The 23,784-nt window shown below is 42.8% G+C and overlaps 2 protein-coding genes across 3 annotated transcripts; both read right to left on the reverse strand.

Moving 5' to 3' along the window:
- Positions 1–1,039: 1,039 nt before the first annotated feature.
- Positions 1,040–16,979, reverse strand: faxcb (failed axon connections homolog, metaxin like GST domain containing b). Of its 2 annotated transcripts, XM_046398852.1 has the most exons (7): positions 16,629–16,979; positions 14,969–15,090; positions 11,526–11,661; positions 10,457–10,653; positions 6,640–6,857; positions 4,736–4,852; positions 1,040–4,266 (listed from the first exon to the last, which is right to left on the reverse strand). In XM_046398852.1, the coding sequence occupies exons 1-7, from the start codon at positions 16,662–16,664 to the stop codon at positions 3,953–3,955; spliced, it is 1,140 nt and encodes a 379-aa protein (XP_046254808.1). In that variant the 5' UTR covers positions 16,665–16,979; the 3' UTR covers positions 1,040–3,952. The 2 variants fall into 2 exon arrangements, with proteins under 2 accessions (XP_046254808.1, XP_046254807.1); XM_046398851.1 differs by lacking the exon at positions 16,629–16,979 and having other exon boundaries at positions 14,969–15,765.
- Positions 16,980–17,119: 140 nt separating this feature from the next.
- On the reverse strand, positions 17,120–23,649 carry coq3 (coenzyme Q3 methyltransferase). The gene is made up of 6 exons (XM_046398853.1): positions 23,372–23,649; positions 22,763–22,900; positions 20,915–21,014; positions 19,412–19,678; positions 18,491–18,650; positions 17,120–17,981 (listed from the first exon to the last, which is right to left on the reverse strand). The coding sequence occupies exons 1-6, from the start codon at positions 23,521–23,523 to the stop codon at positions 17,791–17,793; spliced, it is 1,008 nt and encodes a 335-aa protein (XP_046254809.1). The 5' UTR covers positions 23,524–23,649; the 3' UTR covers positions 17,120–17,790.
- Between the last annotated feature and the right edge of the window lie 135 nt (positions 23,650–23,784).

A 23,784-nucleotide genomic window follows, 5' to 3' on the forward strand; every position in this document is an offset into this window, starting at 1 on the left:
AGTCCAGAGAGCCACAGATGCTCCACTATTTGTGTGTTGACTGTCTGTAATTTGTTTGCTCTAATTTGTTTTACGGTGCCAGGGGAGTTCCGATTTTAATTTTGCTCTGTGTGTGTTTACCCCTCTTTGTGGATCGCTGATCTGTTAAGCAGAGAGAGACGAAGAGACAGTCAGTGTGGAGGGTGGGCTGTACAGAGAGCCAAATTAAAAAAGGAGCAGTGCAGATTGTTTTAAGCTCTGGCAGCCCCTTCAGGCCCAAAGGCCTTGCTCACAGCCTGCACCTGCTCCATCCCCCGGGAGCCTGGTTCCTGATCCGTGGCCCTCACTTCTCCTCCCCGGGCCCCTAGCCCAGCCACCCTCTCCTCTCCTCTCCTCTCATTCCCACTCCTGTTTTTCCTATCTGCTTTTCCTCCTCCCCATCGACTTAACTCCTTTTCCTTCCCCTCTGCACTCTCCATCCTCCTCCTCCTCTTATACATTAATTCTCCATCTCCCCCCTCCAAAATATCCTGATGCTCGCCTCCTCCTCCCCAGTGACTTCCCTGTACCCCTTCAGTCCTCAGTCCTGGCCTTTTCACCCCTTCTCTCCTTTCCACCACCTGCTCCTCTCCTCCTCTTTATCCCTCCTTCTCCTCTTGCTCCTGGTTACTTACACTTTTTGTTTTGCCTCTTCAGCCCAAGTTCAACCTCATCCTATCTCCTGAATTTTTTTCTCATTCCTTGTAATTTTTCCTCCTCCAGTTCCTGCTCCATCTGCTCCTCTCCCCTTGTCTCCCCTCCAGCGACTGGCAGAGTCTTAATCAGCACCCCTTTGCACCTGAATGATTGCGACTTGTTAGCCTGATTGAAAACACAGAACCGCATACATAAAATACAGTAAGTGGTATGACAATATAACACAATCTGGGGGCTGTTATTATTACTAAACTACAGAACTCAATAAATCAGTGCCAGGACATTGACACCCTTTTATTAACCCGAGACACATGATAAGGATGCAAATTAAACTCGTAACAACGGCCTCTTTAAAATTGTCACAGCTATTCTTTATTGAAATCATCCAGTCGCTCCAGTAAATGACTGCACATCCATAGGTAGTTTCAGTCAGCTCTACATACAGTATGGTACACTTTGTCACACATACAATATTTACATTACCCGAGCAGTAATGCTATGACATGGTTCAAATAACAAGACATTTAGTTTTAATATGGCTTGATTAAAGCAGTCCAACTGTATACTGAAAAGCACCCGACCCAGACCAGGTCAGGATGCAAACCACAGGATGACATGATGGAGGAAGGTTGTCTCAAGAGTCCCAGAATCTAAACCTCACTCTGGCTTTGTGTCATCTGTCTGCCCAGGTTTCTCATTTAAAGGGTCACTTCACTGAAACTAAAAAAAGAAAAAAAAAAAAATGTCTTCTCAATTCCCCCAGGAGGTGGTGTGTGGCCATGCAGATAGTCTTGGTGTGTCCAGGTGTCCATATTATTCTCCACTCCAATACAGTTAAGGTGAATATGATTTTGTTTTAGGTGCCCACAGAACTAAATAATGACATTTAAAGCTGCATTAACAGTTTTTTTTCACCACTAGGGGGCTGCAGAAACAAGATGTTAAAAGTGAAATAGTATCATCTTCCAGCTTCCAGATTACACACTGGTATTGGATCCTTTGTTAATACAAAAATTCTGATTATAGCAGCTTTAAGTCATTTTAAAAAAGAGTCCAGAAAAAATGGCCACAGCAGGTCTGTTCTCTTCTTGGGACTAGAACTATCATTCTTTAACCCAACTAAGTCTGTAAATGAGGGAATAGCATTTTGGCTATGACACCATAGATGGAAAAAATATTAAAAAAGTGAAGATGTTTGTTATCTTTGTAAAACTACCTTATAATAACATTACCACAACAAGAAGTCTGTCTCGTTAGCCTGTCAAATCAATCTTACAATTAGGATGCTACATGTGTTCTAATTCATTTGAACAGTTTGTTACCATTTGCTTGACCTTGCCTTTTGGAAAAACTGGTACTACAGTTTTAATTGGATCTCATTTAGAGAAATAACCTTGATGAAAAGTGATGACAGCACGTTCTGTGGATCATGCAAAAAAACAGGAATTGGAATGAGATGTTGCTCCTCATATCTGCTTTTAATGCTATGAACACCACAAACAAAATGTCTTCCCCCTTTATTGTATTGAGGCTGAAGCAGAAATGTCAAAATGTGGAGACATAAATCCAAAGCTATCAGCGTAGCACTGAGAGACAAAATGTTTTTGGTTGAGTTGGGTGAACCGACCCTTTAATTAGTCGCATCTGTTCTACATGCACCACAATATTTGTACAGTAATTATACTGCACTGACAAGCACTTCCACCATGCTTAACATGACAGACAAAACACTTCCAGAGACATTTTGGTCCATTGTAAACGCAATATTTTTAAACTAGCAATGTTTAGTTCTGTTGATTTGGTATTCTGACTCTGCAAACACATCTTCACCAACTGCTTCCCCCAGTAACAATCACATACACACAGTCGGTATAAGCAGCACAGTCCCCTTCCCAGCACAATCATTACCAGAACACTCACTCTATTGATATACACATTTATGTTTCCCATTCACTTGGCTTACACTGTTTTCTACCCCCAGAGCAGACTGCCCCCTTTAAAATAAGGTGAAAATAATTTCCACTAGTGCAAAATAACATCTCTCCTTGAGAGCAATAAAAAAAAAACAAAGATCAACAAAAAATAGATATTTGACAATAGATCATATAGAAAGAATAGTTAAGTGGCACTGATAATAAATTATATCACAACAAAAACTGTTTCAGACTCCACTTTAGTCTGAAAGAACTAAGGCTGATTTGCTGCATTATGCAAGTATACATGCATATGCACATCACACCTACACAGACAGGTGGATGGAAACCACAATATTATAGGACTGACAATATTAAAAGACTGAAGGAGAAATAATTCACTGTGTTCAGGATGGAATGACCTTGGTGTTACAGAAAAAGGAGGCATCAAGCTGACTGTTGACTCCATCTAGTGGTGAAATATACAAATTACAGCTCTTTACTACCAAAGAGATGTTTAAATGAAGGATTGGAAGCTCCAGCCTCACCAACAACAAAGTGCAAACAAATAATTACTAAATGGAGAGAAATGAGGACGATAATCAGTAAATGAAACAGGCACAAATCTGCTTGTCTCCCCTTCTCACTTCTATACTATAGCACTACAAGTACACCTTGGGTTGTGGCCTGATGGAGACATACAGTACAGCACATCATGTTTTAGTACAGACTGTTCCGACATACAGTAGCATAAAGGAAATGACGTGAGGGATCAATCTAAAGTACGGACTGGCACTCTGTGTCATCTGTGTTTCCTCTCCAGCACACAGGTAGTTAACAACCGAGACACAGCAGCTGTTCCTTTTAGCCACTTGATCAATCTCCACCTGTTCAAATGGGTTTGTGCGTTAAGACACATGGCAGAGTGGTGATTAGTTGCATCGTTTCATAGCAAGTGAAGTGCCACCTGTCTTGTCTACGACACTCTTCTGTAATCTGCGCACTTTTCATGAGATGAGATGTTTCCTTTGCGTTAACCTTTCACAACGCCTGCTTCTGTATCTTGGGACGAGACAAATAAGGCAAAGAGGAACTGCCCCAGAGACAGTTCTGACGTTACAGAAGGGGACAAACCATACACTAACATGTGTATTATGAGGTTCAGTTTGTATGCTCTGCATATAATACCCAGTCTGCCCATCAGGAGGGTGTATCATTTGGGTTATAGGGTGTGGAGGAGCTAGAATAGTTTCTTCTGGAATAGCTGTCGTCTGGCAACTTGTCCAAATTGCCAGATTTATCAAGCTAAATTTTCCCGCCTCCTGTCAGTCTCAATATGTCAGCCAATTACAGCCTTTCTTAAGTCAAACCTCCAGGTCAGGCATTAACTCCTCCTTAAGCTGAATGTCATTGTCAGATCCCGTGCCCACGTCTGAGTCAAAGAGTGAGTGGTCGGAGTCGGGGGAGGGTGTGTGTCCGGCCGAGTGGCTGCTGGCATCGCTGTCGTCCAGAGTGTCAGTCCTGGAGAAGAGGCCAAAGTCCACCAGGCCTGTAGGGGAGCCACCGCTGCTGCTCTCACTGTCTCCATCATAATAAAGATCTTCCACCTCCACAAACCACTCGGGCCAGAATCTCCTCCGCATCCGCTCGCAGAACATGGCCAGGTTGATCAGCTCTCCTGTATAGACATCAGACACAGCAGATTGACATGCACAAGCCTGTCGCTGGTGTCACTGGTGCTTACTGACAGTCTGAGTGTGATACAGAGGAAGACAACACATCTTTGTGGACACTTTGTGAAATATTTTGTGTTATCCCTTTATTGTGTTGCTTATCTTCATAAATTACCTATCAAAGACTCTTCATATGTGACACTGCAAGCTTTGATTTTGCTCTCTGAAAAGATTAAAGACTCCAGTGTTTCCTGCTGCGTGCAAGGTGTCAAACCAACAATCAAAGTCTTTCTCAGCAATACTGCATTGAAGAAGAATCTTGCTGCCATCTAGTGGCTGGAATAGACAACTACATCTACCAATGTAGTTGTAATAACAATTCTCAACATAAAGCCAGTAAAAATGCAATATCTAATTCATATTTTAATATTAAAATATTCTGCTTCACTCTTCTCACTTCACATATCCACTGACCTTTGATGAGCTGCTCTGGTCGTGTCCCAGGCAGAGTCCACATAGCCTGTGCAAGATGCCCAAACACTGTAGCATCTAATGTTGACATCTTGGAGCCCATAAAGTACTTCTTATCTCCTGCACAAAGAGAAGAAACAGTGAGTACTTCTGCAGAGAAATGTTCAGTATTTTTTAAATCCTAAATTAATGAAACAACTATGAAAATAAACTAAAACCAATATGAAAGGTGAAATTTTAAAGGTAATAATTAACTCACCATAAAAAGCCTTAGTAGTGATTTTTTAAAAAAGCAATCTGAATGATATAATGCAGTGGTTTCCTATCTTTTTTGCCAGAAGCACCACCACAACCCCTCAGAGGAAGCTAAATATACACACATACAACTAATGCAGTCAGGTTAGTTGTATGTGTGTACTGTGCAGTCAGCCTGTTGAAGCTGGTAGCTTACTGGTGAGTATTGCACCAAATTAGGTGATTCAATATGGATAGTTATTTTCCTCCTAAAATCCAATATGTAAATATATATCTTTTTAAATCACACTGTCTAATTTTTTCAAATAATCTAAGCCGCTACACAATCTTTCCTTACACCTCCTGACAGAATAACCTCCAGTGATACAAACACTCCTGACTTTGAATCACTTTTCTAATGCTTTACAAGGTGACAGTTTTTTTTAAATAAAAAAACTGTAACCAGTGTTAATAAAACAGAGGGTAAATAAAACACTGTGGCCTCAAATATGATGCTAAATCAATAATCTTCTCCTTGCCTTCAGAGAATACATTTCAAATGAAGTTCACTTCATCGTGAAGCTAGAACAGATGTACATTTGGCAGCAGCAAATTTTAGATTCACACTTCTGGCACTTGAGTGTGGAACAGCAAAATATTAAAAGAGAAGCAGAGTGTTCACAGAGCGTACTGAAGCTTTTACTCTGAGAATAACGTTCCGTTTTACAACAGTCTCCCATTGAAATGGCACAGACAGATCGATGCAAATTACTTTTCTTTCCAGCATCTGACTCTTTGTTTCCATCTGAACACTCTGACATTGTATCCCTGTGGCTGACATCCAGATCTTTCCCTGTTTTCATTCATTTCTTCCATACCTCACTAAGTCCAAACACAGAGACAACAAAATATATGTTGGAAACTACAAATATGATTGAATCTTTACATTTAATATTTAATTGATGTTGACTGCAAAGAAATGAAATCCATTTAAATGCTACTTATTCCAGTACACATATGTTAAGTATCTATTCATAGGCTTTCATCTCAGGATGCAGTATATCATTGTGCATTATCTATTCTGAAATTATTTGTCAGGGTCTATTAGTCACTAACACTACTGTTTCATTAGGCCATATTGTCCTAATGTCAGAGCCCACCAACAATCCTCCCTTTGGACATTATGGCATGGCAACATCACAACAAATCATCTTGATACAGATGTCACTTCAACATCACACATATCAACAAGAATAATTACTGTGTCTGATTGGAGAAACTAACTTTTCTTAGACTGCTGCTGACATTAACCTTCGGTTTTATAGAAAAATGACAAAGCAGCTGCTGTGGAAAGCTGTTAGATTTCTCCACATCTATCCACCAGACTGAGTTTCTGAAAACATTTGAAACTGTTTGGTGCTTTTAGAAACAAAACAGAACACATCCCACTAATGGTAAGGGATTTGTAAAAACAAATGCTTCTATTCTGTTATAAAAATCTGTTGACTCTGTTATCAGATTATACAGCAGAGTTTGAGTAATCTCTTCAAGGTTGCTCAGAAATTTGATAAGGAAAGTCTAATGGAATACATTTTAATGGCAAAGTATTGGAGAAGAGGCATTAAGAACATTTATCCACACAAACATGTACTGACACACAGCCTTCCTCCTACCAAGCAGTGTAGCCAGCGTCCTCATGTCCTTCTCCATCAGTGCGTAGACCTCCTCTTTAGAGAAGCGACCGATGCCATGGCCGTACATCTCCCTGCGCACCATGCTGCCGTTCAGGTGACTCAGCAGCCACTTCAGAGTGTTGCTCAGGGGGCCGCTCATCGCCAGAAGCTTCTGAGTTTCCTCCAAGTTGTCCACCCACTGACAGTAGGCTATTGTCCTGAGAAGACACACACAGGAGACAACATCATGTTATCACTGATTACCTAAAATGTAATTATATCAAAGCAGGCACCATCTGGCACCAAACTTTTACACTACAGACCTAACACTTGCCGTCTGTCAGAAGTGGAATCTTGCCAAGAAGTAAAAGGCTCTTCTTCATCTTTCTAAGGTCTAGACTACAAAAGGTTGCTACTTGTTGTTCCATTATAAAGATTAAAAACATTGTCTCTGCAATTAGCAAATTCTCTGTTAACTCACATTCAAAGTTCTGGTAAGAAAAAGCAATTTTATAAGCAAACCAAAGAGCATTTACACAGAAGCGAGGTCCTAGAAGCTCTGCCTCTTTACTAAAATCAGAATCAGAATTCCTTTATTTATCCCTGAAGGGAAATTCTTATTCTTACAGACATTGCACATGCAGTATTCCCAACCAAAGACAGATCTTTGGTTATCATACACAGCATGCACACAATCTCAGAGATCCGCTGAAGGAAGCCATTCCTGCCAAAGATGCTACGCCCTCTATTAGTCTCACCACTCTACATCTTACAGCATCAACAACAGCATCTACTCCACACAGATCACCTCACGTCCAGTCAGATCCGCCTCCTTTAAGCATTTGCTCAATAACTAAAGTCTGAGCCAGTTCACTTCTCTTTTTCAAAGATTGTTTCTTTTTTGTGTGCTGACTTCAGCAAAGATCTTTAAAACTTTTAAACAAGTCTCATATTACACATGTTGTCTGTTCTATGCACTTTGGTCCTCACAAACAACTTTCTCCAAAGATCCTTAAGCAAAATGGTGAGAAGCCATAATTTCAGGATATCAAAAGCAATTCCTCATGTCTGCACACAATTCTTTATCAGCAGTTCAAATTCTTAATAAAAACATGCAACTGAGCTTGTCTTGCAGGGTGCACAGCAGTGTCACAATTAAGACTTTTAAAACAGATTCAGCCCCTGTGTCCTGTTACCACGTTTGGATCAATTGACCTTGTCCCAGTCAATAAAAATCCACCACCACATCCGTCCCACTGCCCATTCATCAACCGAGCTGCTCTCAACTTGCTTGCCAGGAGACAGCATCATATTTTCAGCCTTTCAAACTGTCAGCTGTTGCTGTTATGTACATGAGGAAAAGGCTGCAGTCCGCTGCTGCCTCTCATACAGAAACAGGTTAGAGGAGGAGAGGTGACTGAGCACATTGAAGAAATTCCGCTACAGATTTGGATTAAAACCTGTTGGACAGAAGCACACGCTTATTGCTGTGTTTCACGGATTTTGTGTTCAAATTAAAAAGGAAACATGGGTGTCTACACAAACATTCCTGACGTCAAATAGAGATTTGTCTCACAGCAGTAGACAGACAGATTTGGTGTCCATGTGTGCAAACAAGCCTGACACAAAGCCTGAAAATCCCTCTAAAACACTGCTTCTATTGATCTCCTCCTTTGTCACTACCATAGATTTAATAAATGAAACCGATAAGAGACCGTTCTTTTTTTTTCAGCTGCATGTATCTTATTAAAATACTCAAGAATAACAGTCTGTTATGTTCGGTACATTCAGTGCACCATTGATTCTGCACTGCCTGTCTGATGTCTTTCCAGGCAAGCTGCTTGCGCATGTAGACACAAACAAGATTAAGCTGCTATATCCTTACACACTTGCACTTTCTCACACAGCCTCAATGGAAATACAGACTGAGCTCCTTCCTCAGCTCGTCTAAAAGCCTGGAAGCCTCATGTCATATTTCTGTGGGTAGTGGCAAACCCATGAGCCATGATGGGGCGGTTGCCAGTCTGCAGTCCCCTGCTTCACCCAAGAGGACTGGCTGACCAGTGTATGCTGAATTAGAGCATCTGGTCAATGTTACATCTGGGAGTGGTGATGGTATTACTTCCTGTTACCTGATATCTGATATCTGATGCGCCAAGAGGATATACTATACTTTGTTTCCAGACTAGTAAGGAAAAAAACTTTGGACACAAAAAAAACCCTTTTTAGTGGATTAAAATGTCAAATTCAGATTTAGTCTGTAAGCTCAAGGGAGACAGAAAACAACATGTTAACAAAACAAACTCATTTTAAACATGACCTTTTTAAGTCTTATGCAATGATGTTAAGTAATAGTAGTATTGGTTTCTATTGTAACAACTGAAAAAGTCATATGAACAGGAACAGTCATGTTTTGCTCATAAAATCATCAATACAGAATGACAGCTTGGCTTATTTAATGTTAAAATACTATTTAGGTGGCAAAGTTGATGATATTTAGATTTAAAATTGCCTTTGCTGATTCCTTGAACTACTTGGGGCAGTTGAACAAGCTATAAAAACATCTGCCATATTATTAACACTAACATTATTAACGGTTATTATTAATAGTTATTAACAGATCAGTAAATGTGTGGGCTGTAAAATCAAAATAGGAAACTACAAGAGGCTAAAATTCTCTGAACAGTCAGCTGATAATTCTCAGTGAATTTGTCACCACAGGACCCATTCTCACTGCACAGAGCCATATGGTCCATTGTTAACATAAAAATATTGATTCGCACAGGCAGAAGACAGTTATTGAAAACATATATATATTTGAAAGGCAAAACTGTCCACTATCTCTAGCAAACTAATAACTCACGTGACTGCTTATGGTGGATGGCAATGGAGAATAAAGCATAAAGAACAGTTCTTCAGCATGAATCAGAAGGGCTGGTGGAACACTGTGGGTGACCTCACCATCATTTGCTGCTGCTGGCCTGTGACTCTGTAGCTCTTAAAAGAGCAGCAAGCCGCCACACTGCCCTTCCCTGACATAAATAATTCAATCAATAGGTCTATATGTGGGTCTAGACCTGGCAAGGGGTGGGTGGAGGAGCAGAGGAAGGAGAGCAAGGAAGAATGGCTTCTAAAGCTTTGGAGAAATGTGATAGGATCTCAAATCTATCTCCAATACTCCTAAACACATACAGTGAGGTTGCACATGTCAGACGGTCATTTACTTTCTTAGTTCAAAATGTGCCCTGACATTATTAATAGAGGAGAACTGGCCACGCCACAATGGATCAGTGTTACATCAGTGTGTGTGTGTGTGAGGGAGGTGGACAGTGTAAGATGGATAGAGCTTTTAGGTAATGGAAAACACTCTGAGCCTCTCCGGCTGTGGGAGGAGTGGTAAACGATTTCCTAGCAGCAGCGTCTTTCTCACCCAGCGGTACTGGGGTGACTCACCACAGACAGGGAGGGCTGATAACACAGTTGAGTTGGTGAGGATAGATTAAGCCTGAGCTGGAAGGCTGCAAGACGATGAAAAAGTAGGCATCTAGGACTCAACAATAAGAGCTGTCACTTTGGTTCCTGATATACTGAATTAACACTGAATTTACCACTGAATTAAATATGAATATGTAAATAAAAACATTAGAGTTGGTAAATGCACAATTTTAGCCCTCAAGCGCAACAGTTGCGTCACACAAAACCCAATGCACGCAGCCGCCTTGGATTTTTCCACTGAGATCACTGGAGACTGGAACAAGGCTGCAGCAACTGGAGTCAAACTTTCCAACAGGTTTTCAAAGACACAGCTGTAACCTACCAGTACAGGTGCTCCTCAACCATTTTGGTGACAGCTCGGGATACGGCTCGCTCCTGCGGGGTGAGGTTCTTGTTGAGGTTGACGCCCAGCTTCTCCTCCAGAAAGTCTACAATAAACTCAGACCCTGAAGCCTGCTCGTGGTTGTACTCCATCCAGGGCATCTTACCCTGCGGCGACAGCTTCCCATCAAAGTAGTTCTGCAGAGGTGAACGGCTTCATGTGAGAATATGAATGATTCCATGTACATTTTATGGACAAATAAAAAGTTGTAATATTCCAATTTTTACTGCAAATGTTTTCCTGTGTTGACTTTTAAAAATGTTTAGTTCTCAACTTGTGGGTGTTGACTCCTCAAACATTATACACAATATGTTTAGCTTGTTCATCAGCTTGCTAATCAGCTTACCTCCTCTGGCTGTGGAAAAGCTTCTGAAAGAGTGAAGTTTGAAAGATTTGTCTGTTTACCAAGCAGGAAGGGATGCTATTGAGTTGCATTATGGGAACTGTAGGCTCCACACTTTTAACCAAAAGCCAGGACTTAAAAGTCAAAATAACTTGGCCTCTGCTGCAAAGACTGTGACCATTCTTTCTGTAAATTGCAAGTCTTTTTTTCTAGTTTAACTTACTTCAGTGAATTACTGAATAATAACCAGATATAAAAGGTCACTAGTACAAATTGCTTTGTTTCAAGGGATCAAAAGCCAAAATATCCGAGAACCACTGGTCAACTCAGTGCCAAGAACAAATCATCTGTCTAGGTTTTTACCAAAGAAGATCAAAAATAGAGAATCTTGGTGTGAGCATGTGACTTAAACAGCCATGGATTGCATGAAGCTGACATGTGCATCGACTGACTTGTCACTAATCACGAGCATTGGAAGAACTGGGTAGTCAGCATGAGCAGCCACGGCTGAGGAGGAAACACTACAGACTTTAATCAACAGAAACGAGGTGCCAAAGATGTTTGAGCAGCTGGTGATCTCTGGAAAGCGGACATCAAAGAGCACTTCAGGGTCCTCTCGTGTAGCTGTGAATTTAATCAGTTTGGAGACAGTCTGCTCAGTATCACCTGGTAGGGCAGATCCAGCATGCGCAGGTACGTCTCTATTTTGAGGCAGAAGGGTGACAGGCTGGGCACGCCATTCTTTGGCCTGGAGAACTGATGGAGGATGATGGCATCTTTAGAGTCCAGCTCCTGTTCCTTCCTGTACACATGAAGGCAAAAATATCTTTGGTAGGTGTTGTTTGGACTCTACTTAAGCTTTATGCAATGTCTGTGGTATAAGTTAAATAAATACACATTGTTTTCCTTAGGCTTTTTACCAGTATATTTGAATTGAAAACCCATACTTTATGATGTCAAAACAAACTTTGATTAACCTGCCAACTTAAATAATCAGCATTTGCTTTTGAGGAATTACATGATTGACAATCAGCAGAACGCAAAGGGGCTTGACTTGTGTCTGCTTTGAGGGATTTCCTCACACTGCGGACGTTGTGTTTCAAACTGCAAACAGCTGATTGTGTAAGCTTCGATATCTATGTTGTCAGCGGGAACATTAGTAAAGAGAGGATTTATACAAAATTAAAGGAGAGCAATGGTCAAATTCAAATACGGAACTGTCATAAATGTTGCTGAGAGCGACTGGTGTTGGTACATCTGCTTTCTAGGTCAGTCAGAGATGTGAGATTAAAACCAAATACAACTGAGTTTCTAAACAGGAAGCTGGACTTGCTGTTCACTTTTGGATTTTAACAAACCTTCCCGGGAGAAAAAGGTCACACCTGTAGTTTATTATAGCATGGTGACACAGCAGAGAGTCCCTGTGTCCCTGAACTCTGTTTGCTTTTTTTTTAAACCAGACAGCTGTATGCAGGCTTTTATTTTCAGCAACTGCGGCAGGTTCGCATCATTAACCTACATTTTGTTGTCCTGGCTGAAAACAATCCATTCTATTACAGACTGCATCTGATTTCGTCTAATCTGTCATATAGAAATGATTGCCTATGTGTAAAAGTTTAAGTAACCATAATGACCCTAGAAACAACAGTTATGGTGCTTTCACAGTGTATTGTCCTGCGAAATGTGTCGATCTGAGTTTATATGCGAATACTGCTGATAGTGAACTTCCGCCTCACTCAGCTGAGTTGCATTAGGAGCTTCGGTCAGAAGAGAAATTATTGACTGAATGAGTCATAGTTTTGACCAAACGCGGTGCTGGACGTTTTCCATCCCTCAGCTACGGTCACACTGTGTGCCTGCTGTCTGAACACAATTATAAACAGTTCTACACGTGTTCCCTGCCTGTGTTTCCTGGACTGCTGCGGCTCTGCAGCAACGGTGCCAGTGCATGCATACACTGAGGAAGGAATGAAGGAGCTGACAGGCCCCTTTGTTTTAATTGTTTTGGTTGTGAGGTTCATTTATCTTTTATTTATTTAGCATATTTTAATAGCTTTTCACATTCCAATTCCATTGTCTGAAGATTCTTATGAATCATTGTCTCATTGTTCTTTAAAATGCTGTATTTTCATTATTATGCTCTGATATTATCATTTTATCGGTGGCACAAAGTGATCTTAAAAGGACAATAATATTGTTTATTGCAGTTATTTCAGCAAAAGTAGCTACCATGACATCCTACTTCTTGAGTGATGTTTGACTTGGATACATTTTAGAGCTTGGTCTATATTGGTCATTTAAGGTCTCGTTTGCAACATACAAAAAATACTTCATTTAAGTGAGATCAGATTACATCCATATGTCCATCTCCTGTTTGTTGCATTTACATTTGCCTGTCATAATTGCTGCAAAGAGGGACATAAAACAGGGCATATGCAAAACAAACAAACTAAAAAGAAATCCAGAATTCGAATAGACTACTGTTTACCTGACTTCAGACATTTAATACCATTTACCTTAACACTTAAACATTACCTGCTGAAGCTTTACATGCTACTTTAGCAGCTACACAGAATTAAAGAAAAATACAGTTTGGATCTGTAACGTCAAACCTATCGTTCCCGTTTCTCACCAGATGATATTTATGCAGCACACAGGAAGTGCTAACAGGAGACTTTAATTTTCACCATTAAAACACAATGTTGCATTAAAGGTGATTCTTTTTGGCATAATCCCATCATCAGCCATGCAGATAGCTACAACTCACATAGTTTTATTTACAATTAATCACCAAGGAAGAGTCACATGGAGGAGTTTGTGCAGTGAGAACAGGACATCTAGTTGGCTAAATCCCTCTGTTGGTTTGTCCACATAGCACAGATCTGCCAGGCAGTGAAGTCATGTCAAGTTTGGAAACAAAAGTATGAACACATTAAATACTGTAATCTCTTTGATGCACCTGAAAAGTCAACAGAAGACCCCTTCAAAAGCTATCTTAGACTAAAGCCACCACACCGCCCTCCCTTGAGCACAATACAGTCCAACAGCACCACAAACTCAACTGAGCATCATAACCTTCATGAGGAGAGGCTTTATTACAGCACTGTTGTATGACACTGTGTGTCTCTGTCCACGTTATTGTGGTGCAGGATCCACATCTCTGTGCAGTCTGCACTAAGTATCCTTCAACACCTTCGTCCGCTGTCCCACTGTGTGTGATCTGTCCTCTGCATCCTATCCTCCCTTTACTTCTGTCTTTAGAAACGTGCTGCTGAAATCTCCCCGCAGAGCTCTGCAAACATTAAGGATCCCTCACAGAAGGGACATGGAGAATAATGGCTGACTACAATGGCAGAGCTGCTGCCAGTGCCAGCATCACATGGCATGAACAGATGATGCCGGCAGGCTGCGGGGTGCAGCCTCAGTAGCTTGCACGTGATTGGGCAGCAGTCTCTGCACGAAATGCAAGGTTACAGAGATTATCACGGTGGTGGGGGGGTGAAAGCAGAAACTACCAGGCCACTGTTACAGGATGTACTTAGTCCCCGGCACTGGCCTGGCCCAAAATAATCCCTCCACTGACACGCATTCCCTGCACTGCACGCACAGCCCTGAGTTAATCACCATTACATCGCATCCACCGACCCATCTACCCGCCATCTCTACAAGGCACATCTGTAAATATAGGTGGGCTTTCTTGGATATGCATGCAGCTGTGTGTCTAATGGCACGGTTCGTGAAAGGTCGCTGTGACTCCACAGCGCCTCATTTAGACGCGCTGAGGTGCCGACGGATCTGGCACGGGATCTGGCACGGGAGCGGACGCGTGACTCGCTTTTTATATATTTGATTTCTCTCTCTCTGTCTCTCTCTCTCTCCATCTACAGTGGTGCCCTTGGGAGGGGGGGAAAGTGACTGAAACCTCAGCAACCACCGCGAGATCTGCACTGAAACCCCATCCTATGGAAGGACTCTCTTATCCATTCATGGTTTTATCATATCCCATTGAAATGACACCCATCCTTCAGGGTCGTTAACAATTACACTCACGGCTCTGAAGCCCCTATCACAAGAATGCGGTGAGAAACAGCCATGCTGAGCGTCCCTACCGGATGGCGAGCAGTTCATGCAGTAGGTAGGCTGCAGCAGCCAGCAGGGCCCCCCCGGTGATGTACAGAGTCTTCTTCCACCAGGAGTCCGAGCCCAGAGCCGACATGATGCCTCCGTAGTCCTGTAAAGGGAAAGTGATGATATAGCCATACAAAGACTGCTGCTGCTCGGACCCACACAGCCCAAGGGGCAGGCTGTGATTACGCCCGAGTTCAACCACACACGGCCGGGAAGAGGCGAAGCCAGCAGCCCAGTACATCCTCCCTCCCTCGGTTACAGCCACCCCGCGCCCTCCCTGCTGTAGTCCCCGTTAGGCTTCATCTAAGCGCCCGGCGGGTTGTCTACGGCATGGCGGTGGAGTGGCTAGCATCTCTCCAGAAAATCAGAAGGAGTAAACATCTCGACTCCCCCTCCCCAGGACGATGCTCAGCGGCACCCAGTTCGCTTTCCTTTGCAGGTTTTTAGAGTACGTTGTCAAGCCCATCAGAAATACAACGGCTCCACTTCCGGCCAAATTTATTTATTCACAAAATAAACGTCAGTGTTGCGGTCGCGTTACAATGTTATTTTAACGATTTGCATGGTGTTCTCTAAATAGAACCACTAACAACGCTGACATTTCACACCGTTTCACGTCGTCTGTAAATAATGGAAACTTTTAAAACCTACAGAACTAATCTCAATCTTCAGCTGTGAACATTAATTTTTACTGTGATTTTAATCTTTATAGCTTACTGCAACTAAGCTAAAATGATCAATAAATCAACCAGTCATTTTCTAGATATGTCCGATGTCACAAATGTTACAGGAGACCAGCGGGCCAAACCCGAAGGCCTAATGGATGGAGGACTAACCAAAAGAAAAGAAGCATATCATCACATTTGACAAGTTGAAACTAGTAAATGATTGGTAGCTTTGCTTGGGAAAATGCATCAACTCACTCACTCAAATTTAGGCAAATTATTTTTTCAGATTACTTTTAAATAGGTTATAATATTATAAGCTATTTGATCAAGGTAAAAAAAGGGGGGGGGGGGCTGGCAGCAGGTTGAACAAAAATAATAGCGTACAACATGCGAATACTTTTATTTTCCAGGTGAGCTTGGGTAAACATCCGGTGGTAGTGTGTCTAACTGTGGCAGCTTGATGCAGCTGGGCCGGCCTATTGTCTGCTCCAGTGGAGGAGTCACCCCGCCCTGACGAGCCTCCTGCATCCCAGTGAAAGCAGTGGCTCACCGTGAGGAGCGCTGCCTATTGGCCAACAACACCACATGACGTCACGTATGATATTCATATAAGAGAATAAACAGCGTATGCGACGCTTCAGTGACTGTGGGCTGCTGCTCCCACAGGGAATCTGCTGCAGTTTGTGGCTTCTTCTTCTTTTCTTTTTTTAAAAACATTTTTAGGATTAACACTGCAAAGCACACTCTATGTATAGGAAAAAAAACTTCTAAAAATTAAAATTCTTGTAAACTGATTCAAATCGTAACGTATACTGTACATTCTCAATTAAGAAAAATGTAAGATCTAATTTTATCAGCGTATTTGTCGCTTCAAACCAGGTCACCTGTTGTCCGTCTACACCGACTTCCCAGCGTAGGAACAAGTAAACATGGACGTATACATGATGTGATGACAGGCACAAAGTCTACTCACTCTGGAACAACTTCGAAAGTGGAGGAAGACGTTCATGTTGTCGGGTAAATCCGCCGGGTGCTTTCCGAGTCTGTTTGTCGAGCATGCCGAGAGGAGGGCGCAGACAACTTGGAGAAAAACGGATTGTACAGACCGTACAGCTTTAGATCGCCACCGGAGCCGCCTTGATGCCGGGGAAATCCCGTCTGATCTCGATCAGCTGCTGCGATGAAGCCGAGCAGGACGAACTGGTGATCTTTAGTGAATGTGTCGCACGGCGATGCGCCTTGATGTCCTCGCTGCTGCCATGGTTACTGCAAGTTAGGTGCGCGCTCCCGCGGCTTCAGGGAGCGCGCACTGAAGCAGGAGTGTTTGTTATTGTAGCCGGCTGAACCGGTGCGGGGACAACGGCCCATCAGACACCCCGCACTCATTCCTACACAACACGGTGGTTCACTATCACTATGTTTAACTGTCCATTCATTTTGATAGAGACCCAACAGACGCAACCCTCCTTGGTCTGCTGGGACTCTTGAAACGTCCGCAGCCTATTTTATTAGCTACTGCAAGAGAGAAAAATACTACCTCTGCAAACATTACAGCCATGTTATTAGTCTCCCTGAAAACATCATGCAAGAATGACTTGTTCTGTGCCACAGGCTCCTGTTATGTAACACAGAGCCCTCTCATAGGACACTTTTAGAGGATGCGTCCACACATATGGACACATTTAAAAATCCCTTTCCAGTGTGCAGCCAAAGCCAACATGAAGTCGTATTTAATGTCAGCGTCCAGGGCCAAATAAATCACTGCTGTACTCTTCACAAAAGCAAGTGATGAAAGGACCCTTTGGACAGAGGGTAGGAGAAATCACAAAATACTGACAAAGCTGATTCAGCAATACTGAAAAATGATGAATGTGAACATTATGAAACCCTGTTACTGAGTGATTAGAGAACTACAGCTCATCAAACGCTAAACACTTTTAAACAATGTGTAACAACACACTGCAGTCTTACTCTGTTAACCAGCCACAGCAGAATGTCTTTAACTCTATCTCAAGGCTGTTTGTCCCTTTCCTCCAATAACCCCGCTTTTCCACAGGGATCGTAGGACCATGAACCTGCGCATTAACTGTTTTTTTTTTTTTCATATTTTCCACGTGGTTGTCGAGTTGTTTGGCTCAGCTGTGTGTAGCTGCAGCAGCATTGTCCTCTGGGCGGGAGGTGCTCTCGTCAGCCTGCTCCGGCTCGCCGTCGTCTATCACTTTGACGGCGTGGAGGGCGTAGTTGATGGCAGTGCTGTTAGTCCAGCTCCAGGCTCCTGACACTGGGTTGTACAGCATTCCCTGGACAGACTGCACCGAGAAACCACCTGAGAGTGGAAGAAAGGCAGACGTTTTCCTCTTTGGAATAGAATATTTTAAACTCTGGGCAGTACCAGGAGATGACACACTTATTGGCTGGCTGCAGCCTCAGAAGTCTCTGAAGGAGAACCATTTTAATGCGCATGAATTACACTGTCCGTAAGAAAAACAATAACCATTAATTTATCCAGTTGACGTAAGAGTACAGCTTTATCCAACCCATGTTTACAGCAGGGAACAGGACATGATAGCAGCCCCTAATAAAAATGATCTAATTCCTATGTGATGGACTCAGTAATGTATTCTTTATTTCAACAAAGATTCTTGAGACTTGGAAAAAAGCCAATCAGCGACTGACAATTTCTTTCCTCATTAAAGACAAAAAAAATGCACCAAAATAAAAATCACTTTCCATGTCAAACCTGCTCAGCGACGTTTAAACCAGGACATGTTAACAGAGTGGGACAGCTTCTCTCTGCGCCATTTTTCCCCCGTCATGGAAATCTGAGGGACTTACTGGACTCCAGGAGGCGCTCCAGCTCTACTGGGCTGATGAACTTCTCCCAGTCATGCGTCCCGCTGGGAACGATGCGCAGCAGCTGCTCGGCCACAACGATTCCCAGCGCGTAAGACAGGTTGGTTTTATTAATAGTAGTGATGAAGAGGGAGCCACCGGGCTGCGCACACACAAAAGGATCAGTTTAAGTTTATGAAGTATTGCAGGGTTTACAGAGTTTTTACTGCTACAGAATATATATTTTACAATGACCGCACACCCCTGTAGTCACTACCTACACAAGCGAGGTGCTACATGTGCCATTGGGGTATTTATAGAATGGATTTAGAGCTTTCAGGGCACAGAAAGCAACAGTGCTGAGCCTCAAGGTTCAAACTCGGTCAGGACTGGGCAGAAGGAGAGCAGACAGGCAGAGGGAGTGGAAGATAAAAACCCCCATTCTTTTTTCAAATGAATCCAAACAATACAAGAATACATGCTAAAGTATGCTTGCATAGGTGCCCTGCAGCAACACACATTTTAAATTTAAATTTTTTTACATTTTTTTTTTTTTAGTAAAGAGCAGGAGTGAGAGATTTGGGCCTTTTGGGCAAATAAAGGGCCATTAAGTGAACATTTTTCCTCTCAACTCCTCTGGTTCGCCGACCCAGAAGATCATCCGGTCTCAGAGATGATGCACAGCTTTCACTACAAGGTTCAATGCAACTGACAGACATAAAAACACATGCTAAGCTATTCCCAGAGACACAAAACAGATGCAAACACAACAAACGTAACAACAGCACCATATGCACATCAGCACACGCTCAGATGGACACACAGACACGTACTGTACTGAAGCAGAAATATCTAACATGAGTTAACAGCTGGAGGAACACACACACACACACACACACACCCATGCACTATCCCAGGACACACCTTCAGCACACGGCTGCAGCAGAAGGCAAACGTTTCCACATCAGCCAGATGTTCCACCACCTCGGACGCCACAACGGCATCGAACTGGCCCGCCCCCCGCTCCTCCTCTCCACCCTCCTCCTCTGCTGGGAGCTCCTCCAGAGTGCAGGCCCGGTAGCTGACCCGGTCACGAAGGTCTGGGTCATAGGACGCATGCAGCCGGGCTGTGCCAATGCTGTCTTCTACTGGGTCTATACCCAACACGGTGGCTCCCAGGCGACCCAGGGGCTTGTGAAGGACAACGAGGAGGGTGGAGACAGAGACATGTGAGAAGTGGATCTACTCTGAGTCAGATGTTTAAAAAAATGTCTTCTAGAGAACACTAAACTTCAGCCACATTGTGCGAAGTTGACTCACCACACAGGGTTAAAAACAATACAAGGTAACTGATCAGGGTCACCAAATACACACAGTACAGATAATGAGGAAGGATGTTGATGATGATGAGAAATCATCAACTTTTGCACATTACTTGGTCAGTAACAGTAAATTACGATACATATATTTTATATTATTTTTCTATTGACAACTTTGTACTTTCATGCTTCTTCACTTACACCACTTGTTTTATATCTTTTTATTTTCTCTTACGATGTTTTTAACAGTATTTGACCTACGTCAGCCTACAAGAAAATATTACAGCTCAGGCCACATAGATAGATAGATAGATAGATAGATATTTCATTGATCCTGAGGGAAATTCACATAGCAGCGTTCTGAGCGGGTTATTAATAATCGTTTGTGTGTGGGAGGGAGACAGAAAAAGACTTCATGTCTTTAATGAAAGGTTAATTGTTTTGCCACTGTTGAACAATAAAGAGCAGTGGAGAAAGAAAAGAGACTGAGAGCTCTCCGCACTGCTCCATCTCATGTGTACTACATCGCCCTCTTCTGGACAAAGGTGGGAACACACAGGCCTGTGTGCTGCTGAGCTGCACTTGCTTGCCCAGGGGCTGATCTCTGTCCTCCCACAGCTGAGCCCTTCGGATGGGAAGGAGTGCAGCGATGAGACAACCAGAGACACGACCAATCTTCACAGACACTTTCTGGGGTTTTGTGTGTGTGTGTGTGCGAATATGACAGCCTGGATGACAGAGGCATCTAAATACAGGACCTGATTTTGTCTTCTCAAATCACACACCACAGCTGGTATGTCCTCAGTTCAAATGAAGGCAGAGGCAGAGGCCCTGTCCTAGCCGCCCAGCTATCACCACTAACAAACAGATAAACAACTGTAAACGACCGACTGTCCGCTCCACCAAACTGAGACCAGTCAAATCAAAAGAGAACGAGAATTAGGTTGATGTTTATCTGTTTTTTGGCCACCGGTACGTATGTGAAGCGACTGGCACTATAATGCAATGAAAGCAGACTCTCATACTGCAGCAGACTGCTGGAAAGAAAGGACTGAAATTGATGCAACAGGGAGTGTACACACACTCACACACACACACACACTCTTACCTCTGTGAGCAGGCCTCCACCACAGCCGATATCTAGTATTTTGAGTCCTGCGAGTGGTTTCCCAGGATGACGTGTGGCGTGCACATTCAGCAGATTATCCCTGAACAGGTAAACAAGCAATAGGTTAAATTTGATAACAAAGTCTCTCCCACAAGCACATCTATTCTCCTCTTACTGTCCACACACACACACACATCGTTAGTTACCTCAAATAACCTTTTGGCTACAGATTCTTCCTCTGAGTTCCTTCCTCCCTACCTCCATTGCTTCCCTCACACACTGTCTGACGACTGTCTGCCTCGGGCACCAAAAATGTAGACCAGGCTGAGGTCTGGGAAGCCATCATCCTCATTAAAGCACTGCTGGGGTGCAACAGTATTTGTGCAAACAGTGAAGGCGAGGAGATAAGGTGTTGGCAGACATCCACCTAACTGGCTCCCAACCACGCAACAACAAAGAAAGATGCTGACAGCGGCTACTTTGCAACAGTGCGAGTGAAACATCTGGCCATGATTAGCTGTTATTCATGTAAGAACTAAAAAAAAAAATTAAAAATATACTGTAGGCAGAAAAGGGATTGTATTTCTTTACTTCTACATGTCCTTCTCTTGAATTTGATTAATTAATTATATTAAACCAAATAAATTAGTGATATTTAATTATTAAATGAAACTAAATACATACAGATGTATCCTGTGCAACACTATACAATACAAAAAGCCAAACTGACTCACCTTTAAACACAAAATGATGTTTTAAAACACAAAAGCAAAACACTAAAGGTGTGAAGACCACTGAATCTATGCAACATGTTTTTGCAGAATTATTTTTTTTTTTTAGAGTTAAACGTTAAAATCCTTAAAATTGCACCTCTCCCTTCTCCCTCATTAAAAATAATCAATTATTAATAAAAATGGACAAATATTTTTCATTTCAATTTAACTGCTAGACACAAGACCTCTCCTACTTCACTGTAAAGTCCATTCTCTTTCAGGTTTCAACATCACATTTGTGTGGCTGAATGCTGGGTCAGGACTGATATCACAGCTCATGCTGAGACCCGCCTCTTAAAATCAGACTTGCACTTAGCACAGAAAAAAAAATGTGAACCAAAAACTTTGAACATTGGATGTGAAAACAGTAATATGGTGTCAGAGTCTGCAGTACACATACGTCATCCTACGCATTGAAGCTCAAACATTCAACTGTAGGAACAAGAAGAAAAACAGTTTTCAAAAGTCAGGACTGACTGAAACACAGTCAGACTGTCTGAGTGTAGAAGCTACAGCAGCAACAGTAGCAGTAGTGGTCTCATTTAGACACACCCTCAGGGCAGACCTGGATCAGGCCAATCAGCCTTTCCCAGACATACACTGACACTGAATCTGTCATACTGTCACCATAAACACACATCATCATCCTCACAGTGTCCAATGGGACCACAGAGGAGGGGGGGTTGGGGCAGCGATGGGCTCTTGGCTCTTGGCTGGATGGCTAATGTAATGATTATCTTGTGGAGCCGCTACAGCAGATCTTATCAATCAAAACAGCCGCAGCCCTAAGAACATTCATGTATGCAGCATCGGGGCAGCTGAAACGTTATATGCCAGAAAACGTGCTGATGTGTGGAGGAATCCTGTCACTTTCACTATATGTTACTTCAGTGCATCCCCCATGTGTTGTCTGAGTTCAAACAAAAGGCTGGGCCTCCTCCAGGTTATGTTTTGACACAGCTGCTTTACGCCTCTGCCAATCAGTCCCCTGCGTTGACAGGGATGTGAGCATGACATGTCGACATTTCAAAAAATATAAAGAATATTCAAGAGCACATTGTGCACAAATACACACCGTATAAAAGGCACCCTGAGGTCATTCATAGCATGAAGAGCTGAAAACTCTCCCTGTTCATCCCACCACTTGCTGGCCAGTGACTGGAACCTCCTCACTTCATCTGGATCCACTGTGGTTTGGGAGGCTGTCCGAACACTGTGCGTGGCAAAACAGACACATCAACACCGTACATGTCTAAACATGGCATTTAATACAAGGAGGTACACAACCTTGGAAAAATATCAGGGGACCTGGGGACCGTGGATTGAAAAGTCGCTGTATCTAGTGATATAAAACTCACCGGCTGGAACTGTTTTAGTAATTTATCAAGCAAAAAATAGATTTTTGAGAACATTTGCTGGTTATAGCTTCCCAACATTTTGTGGTACTGGGCTGTTAATCGGATAAAAACAAACATCTGAGGTCTCCATAGATTCAGCTACGTTGATAACTTTAGGATTCATTCAGTTTATGTTAACAGCCGAAGCGCACTTTTGCTAAAAGCTCATTTGTGTGCTCTAATTCGACCTTTATCTGACTCTGCAAGTTGCTCCATTCAAAGCGGTATCAAGACAGACCAGATTTCGACCCTGACGCCCTCAGCACACCCCCGCGTCACTCCCGTACCTGACGTGACAGTTCACGCTCCTCTGCAGCCACAGGGCCCGCTGTTTACACACCGCAGTCCAGCTGAACCCGCTCTGGATCGCTCCGTACACAGCGGCCGCTTTACGGCTGTACAGCCCTAACATGAGGCGAGCCAGTTTGTTCGAGTACATGCTGTCATGTCACAGCGGCTAGCTGTCGTGTACTTGCTCACTGCACTTCAGTACGCTTGTCTGACCGACAGTGCTCACATCTCTTGTGCTCGTGTGGAAACAACACACACTTCCGTTCCTACTGCTCAGGCTCTTGACCAACCAGGCCCCGACGACAAACAAAAGATATTATGGACTTTATTGATCCCGCAGTGGGGAAATTCACTCCACAAATTCACAAAAGCCTTAATTCTGGAGAAACTGTCGCATGTGAAAATATTA

This window comes from Scatophagus argus, chromosome 9 (assembly GCF_020382885.2).
Source record: "Scatophagus argus isolate fScaArg1 chromosome 9, fScaArg1.pri, whole genome shotgun sequence".
Taxonomy (NCBI): Eukaryota; Metazoa; Chordata; class Actinopteri; family Scatophagidae; genus Scatophagus; species Scatophagus argus.

Bases quoted from the DNA above. Each gene is read 5' to 3' on its own strand.
- faxcb (XM_046398851.1), bottom strand. From the start codon at position 15,228: ATGTACTGGGCTGCTGGCTTCGCCTCTTCCCGGCCGTGTGTGGTTGAA. The intron at 11,662-14,968 runs GTAGGGACGCTC...TCATGTGTACAG, and splicing joins CATGAACTGCTCGCCATCCG to GAAGGAACAGGAGCTGGACT. The intron at 6,858-10,456 runs GTAGGTTACAGC...GTGTCTTCTCAG, and splicing joins GTTGAGGAGCACCTGTACTG to GACAATAGCCTACTGTCAGT.
- coq3 (XM_046398853.1), bottom strand. From the start codon at position 23,523: ATGTACTCGAACAAACTGGCTCGCCTCATGTTAGGGCTGTACAGCCGT. The intron at 22,901-23,371 runs GTACGGGAGTGA...TGCCACGCACAG, and splicing joins AGCGTGAACTGTCACGTCAG to TGTTCGGACAGCCTCCCAAA. The intron at 21,015-22,762 runs GTGTGTATTTGT...TTACCTGTTCAG, and splicing joins CTCAGGGTGCCTTTTATACG to GGATAATCTGCTGAATGTGC.